Below are 6,000 nucleotides of genomic sequence, written 5' to 3'. Positions count from 1 at the left end.
AATGAAATATTTCCCAAAGGATCCATATGATCACAGCAGAATTAAAGTAATTGCAAGAAACTTGATGTTTCCTATTCCGACAGAGCAAAACAAATGACAGATGAGTGCAGGAAAGATTAAAATAAGGATTCTTTTCAAAGTGATAATTTTAATATATATGTGTGTGTGTGTGTGTGTGTGTGTGTGTGTGTGTGTGCATAGACAAAGATAGATAGATAAAGCTGCATTCCTTCGCATTATGCACTTAAAAATGGAGATAATAGCATGGCGTAGATTTGTGGCTCTTTGAACGAAAAGGAAAAAAGAGCAAAATAAACACAAAAAATGAAAGTAGTGATAAGACAAGGTACGCCTGGGTCAACATAAAACTAAATAGACAGTGGGGGTGGGGATTGGGGAGACGGGATCCCATCGGAGTCTAAAAACGTACGATAGAAGATTTAGCATATAAATAAGGTTTCTGTTTCCATCTATTTTGTTCATAACGCACTCGTGTCACGTTAGGGTTGGCAAAGCAATGTGTTAAAACACGTACTGACAGTGTCCAAGTGTCTCTATCAGACAAGTTTTGCCTAACCTATAACTTTCACCATCCCATAAAAGAGAAATGAAAAAATTACAGTCATTTGAGCAGTGGATGTTTACAGTACAGCAAAGGCAAGTCTGTACGTCACTGAGTGTAGACAAGACTAATTATAGTCGAAAACATAAGGGTCTCCCGAATAATAAACAAGACAAACTGGATTATCTGGATTTTGCCCAAAAGTCCATCGTTTTACGTTATTAGGTTTTAGAACACGCTACTAATAACACTTCAGTATCGATTTAGGAAGGAATACAAATACCAATTCCGTTACAAAAAATCCCTCACCACCAAAGAAAAAGAGAGACGCGACGTTAGTCACTGAAAACAGCTATGGAAGTTATATTATGATAAATGCATCCATATTTATAGTAGTATATGGATATTTTTTCCGTATGCTGGGGGGGGGGGGAGAGATGTCGGTAGTCATTACATTATGAGTTCTTGTTTCTGTATAATGTTCTAGAGTGTTTAAATGTAGGAAAGTACTAATGAAAATGTTTCAAGTATGTGTTACGATCAGCTGTATTGTGCTTGTGGAGTGGTTCCCATGAAGTGCTGAGTGGTTACCAGTAGATGAAGTGAGGTGAGCATACCAGTAGATAAAGTGAGGTGTGCATAAGAGTCGATAAATGTATGTATGTGTGTATATATATATATATATATATATATATATATATATATATATATATATATATATATATATATATATGTGTGTGTGTGTGTGTGTGTGTGTGTGTGTGTGTGTGTCAGTATTATAATCAACACACCTGTACGGGAGACATTATCTTTAGACATTCATAAATTACGCAATACACTTTTGGCGGATTTTTGACCCAACCTCCCCACTCGTCACAAAAAGTCATCTGTGACGAATATATAGAATATAAATAAGTGTCACGTTACAAGTAATGAACAATAGCCAGATTGCAACATGTATATGCTAGACCCTGAGGCTAATTATTCGCTTCACAAATGTTGCGAGTGTCAGCCTTGCGAACAATGAGTGTCAAAGCGGTGGGAAGCCAGTTGTATATAACATGGCCATAGGAACTTGTTACTGGCGCGTTATTTGGCTGCGTGCGATTCACAGGTAAGTGGCATGAATTGCCGGTGTTGGGCTCAAAGGAACACCAAATGGGTGTCGTAAATCCACCCTTGACAGACTGCCGGGGAGGGGGCAATGTCTGCTAATTATGTAGACCATGGGTGAATCGACATCCACTCGGAATTGAGCAAGGCGTGGCCATCATTGGAATCGCAAGTTTAAATCTAGTGTCTTGAAACTAAAAGTCAGTAGTCGCTAAACCATCTTGCGAGATGTCATTCGAAATTGGCGGGAAACATTGTTATTCTGGTAATTACAAAGGAGCTTCGGAAAGGAAGCTTTTAGGGACCGGAGGAGCCGTAGGAGACAGAGAAGGGAAATACCCTGGTACAGTTGGTCCCGAGTCTCTGGGAGACAAGAAAAAGAGAGAACGGAAGTGGGGGAAGTGGAAGGGTGAAGGACGTGGTTGTTGGACTGAACGGGTACTGGGTACCAGTCAAGAAATACTACAGATGAGTAGAAACACAGGACAAGAGGAAAATCTATCACACTTAGTCAGATGATGAAATTGGTCGTCACTTGGTCGAGTGAAGGACGAGTGATAGGATTTTGAATATTGAATTTCATTTGAGGAAGGACTATCTTTAATTAAATGGCATTAAATTTGTTGTTTATTTGAATTTCACCTTTTGTGTATTCAGTAATTTAACTGTCGGCATCACTGACTGGGGGCTCGGAGCTTTGCAGCTCTATCACTACTATATATATATATATATATATATATATATATATATATATATATATATATATATATATATATATATATATATATATATATATATATATATATATACACAAATTACATCTTGAAGAATCGAACAAGTGACGTGATCTGACCGTGAGAAAGAAACACATAATTTAATATTCATTACCAATAACCGGTTTATTGACAAACATTTCAATATGTATTGATACCAAAGAAATGCCACATTTTTACAACTGTAATCTATCTCATTCAATGTATTTGATGGAAGATCGTCACGGAAACGTAACGGGGCATATTTTAAGCAGTTTCATTTTTCATGGCATTTAAAATCATGAAGAAAGTCATCTTCATTCTGCTATGTCACATGCACAACTATCGATTTTCTTCTGTAAACTCAGAAAGCAAGAAAACCAGGACTTAGGTTTACATCAAAAAGGAGGGAAAATGTTACAGTTGAATGCAGAGATAAGCATGCTCCGATCCGTGGTTTCCGATCTGAAAGAAAAGATTGAACTATAGATTGTTCTATGTTATGTACAGGTATGCATGAAATTTTAACAAAGTAAACATGTAAATCTAGGAACCAAGTACAGTTTGCATGTCATATGCATACAGACACCAAATGAAATGTCTCCGGACATACTTCAAAGGTGCGCCTTTAAGCAATACCACTGTCTGTGCAGGATCTGTAATCATTGGAGCAGCCTCTTTTTAAATTTGTCATTGTCACTATTGCCCTCGATTTGGGAGAAAACAATATGGATGAGTTGGCACGATCACAACTTCTTATATTTCATGAACCAGGCATTATATATATATATATATATATATATATATATATATATATATATATATATATATATATATATATATATATATATATATACTGGGGTGCGTCTTTGGACAGGGCACTTTCCTCCTCGGCACTAAATATCTTATATTTTGTATTGTACTGTAAAGCATAAAATCCAAACGTAGTTCATAACTACATTTTATGGGAATCGGACCTCCATAGTCAACCCATTTACCCTAGACCATATATCTGCCGTACTCTAACCAGGACGCTCCGTCCTAAACACTAATAGAGTCGAAATCGATCTTGGATACATGTTACCCTACTGTTGCCGAGTGGTCTAAAGCGCTCTCCGTTACGGATCACTGCCATCTCACCTCTGTCTGCGTGGGTTCGAGTCTCGGATTCAGCCAATGTGGGTATGTGAGAAACCTTGCCAGTAGCTTCTCGTGGGTCGGTGGTTCTTTCTGGGGTTTTCCCGGGTTCTTCCTCCACCATTAATACTGACCGCCATGTATATCCTATCGTGTGCTGAAAAATGGCGTTAAACCCTACAAAAACAACAACAACAACAACTGATGCTGTTGTAAAATATGGCGAACTTAGACCACATCACCCATAAGCTGTCCGATATTCAGATATCAGGCTGTACGTAAATATGTAACATGTACATGACCAAAACAACATACATGTTTATTTCCCAGTCGACGGAAAGAACGGACTTTGACATGGCGTAGAGATATATGAAACTAGTTCTTTCATCGACTCATTGCAAGACATGAATGTGGTTTTGTATTTAGTATACACCCCTTCATTTATGTTTCCCATATGTATTCTACTAAACAGTGTGAATGGAAAAAATTGAGGTTCATGAAAGTCTGATCCGGTGTACTGAAGCATATCTACTCGCAAATGACAGTGAAAATACATGTATAGATTTCATTCGGGGTGTGCGAGATGGAAATATGGATTTAAGGTCGAAAAGGAGCTTTGCAGGACTCAATGGGTATGTAACAACTTTTGAAGTTGCAGAGTGTTTCATTTAACTGCTTTAACAGCAGCTTTATTACTTACGTCATACTAGCTGCAAATCCCACACGTCTTTCGACAGTGAGATTGTGCGATGCTCAAGTAAGCGGCATTATCGGGTTTGCATATATCAAAGTTCTGCCAATAAGTACATGTGCCCTGCAGTCCCGTCTCATTATCCTCACACGGAACTGTAGAAGACAAGAAATGACCATAAACACGACAACATCGTTATATAAATAAAAACAACTTTGCAATGAAGAATCTTACTAAAGTCAACTCTCGTTACAACAAACGATTCAGTCGTTTTGTCTTTGTATTGAATATGTCACTGTCCATAAGAGATAATGCTTTTAATAATTAGGGGAGTTGTCATATCGTTGTCAAAACACCTTGAATAAAGGAGAAAAAGACAGAAGTGCATTTAATTAACATCCAATATGTATCGTAATTATTTAAAATATCAGACATTCTCATTTTTCCTGAAATAACTATTAACATGCTACCCTTAGACGTATTCCCAAGAAAAGTATAATTAAAAGGAACGAGGAAACGTGTATAACTCTTAACGGGAAACATCGTGAAATAATGAAAACAAAATAATATACAATATTTATCAAAATTATTTTAAAATATCAAACATCCTCATTTTTCCTGAAATAACTAATTAGAAACTACCGTTATACGTATTCCTAATAAAAAATATAATTATAATGAATGAGGAAATGTGTTAACTTTTAACAGGAAACATGTGTCTGAGAACATACCAGAATATTCTATTATAAAGACCACGTTTACCGTTGAGCACTTTTAATGCTATCAATTTTATGTCCGATCTCGAAAATTTCGTTGTAGTGAATATTGTTGTGACTAAGGGTTAGCAGAACTTGGCTGTCAGTGAATATTTATTTTTAAACATAAGATGAAAGATAGTGACTTTGCATCATGTAAATATGCTCATGTTCTGCACTTAAAATTTTAATGCCTTGGTGTCTAACCATATCGCTGATTTTCCTCTCTTACCTGATGTTGATATTGGCATAGTTCTCGACGAGGAGGCTACCGTGACTGGAATTAATGAATGAATGAATTAATTAGTAAATTAATTATACAAGCCTGCTTGACAGGTAATTATTCAGGCTGACAGCAACCTACTTACATGGATAGTTAGTTGGACGGTTTATGCAAGAGACTCCTTGGAGGAATGGCTACTTATATAGTTTCATGGTTATGTGTAGTTAGTTGACACGTCCGTCAATAGTTTCAATAGTTGGTTAGCAGCAGGGAAGGTGAACTCTACAAGGTTTAGAAGGGTCTATTTGCAAAAATAAAGCTTCCTACTAAAACTAAAAATACAAGGTCAATAACACCAAAGCCTTTAACCGACCGAGATTTTCTCTAATTGGGTTATCTCATTTGTTATTTTAATTTTGACGTTTGTATTTTCAAACTTTTTTGCGTGTTCGTTTACCCACCCGGACACAGTTTTTGTCGTCACCCTCCCTGCTGCTGTCTCTTAACCGAAAATTTTATCAAGACCTACACCATATCGCGATCGAGGATCATGTAAATTTATTGTTATAAATCTGTGTAGAGTAGCTTGTCCTTTTGAAAAAAAAGTTTTTGAACTTAATCATATCCATATCCCCTGAATGTTTCGCAGAGAATGTGTATCGACTCCATTAAACACAACTAAAATACTGCAGTTATCTCTGATCACTTTAGATATTTTGTATATCAATGAGTAACGTAAATCACGTCTCTCTTTTATGTCTACCTCG

The 6,000-nt window shown here is 36.6% G+C and overlaps 1 protein-coding gene across 3 annotated transcripts in view; it reads right to left on the bottom strand.

Annotated features, from left to right (window-relative positions):
* Nucleotides 1-2,548: 2,548 nt before the first annotated feature.
* LOC149793133 (uncharacterized) overlaps nt 2,549-6,000 on the bottom strand; it is an 84,813-nt gene continuing 81,361 nt past the window's right edge. For 2 of the 3 annotated variants that reach the window (XM_089967054.1, XM_089967052.1), the window contains 3 exons: nt 5,243-5,287; nt 4,265-4,410; nt 2,549-2,892 (listed from right to left, as the gene is read on the bottom strand). In XM_089967054.1, the coding sequence (XP_089823180.1) occupies nt 4,271-4,410; nt 5,243-5,287 (185 nt within the window). In that variant the 3' untranslated portion in view covers nt 2,549-2,892; nt 4,265-4,270. The remainder of the gene's footprint in view (nt 2,893-4,264; nt 4,411-5,242; nt 5,288-6,000) is intronic. The other variant, XM_089967055.1, reaches the window with a different exon arrangement.

Source organism: Sinohyriopsis cumingii, chromosome 8, assembly GCF_028554795.1.
Source record: "Sinohyriopsis cumingii isolate HCF-2022 chromosome 8, ASM2855479v2, whole genome shotgun sequence".
Lineage (NCBI taxonomy): Eukaryota > Metazoa > Mollusca > Bivalvia > Unionida > Unionidae > Sinohyriopsis > Sinohyriopsis cumingii.
This window is presented reverse-complemented; position numbering and strand designations above follow the sequence as displayed.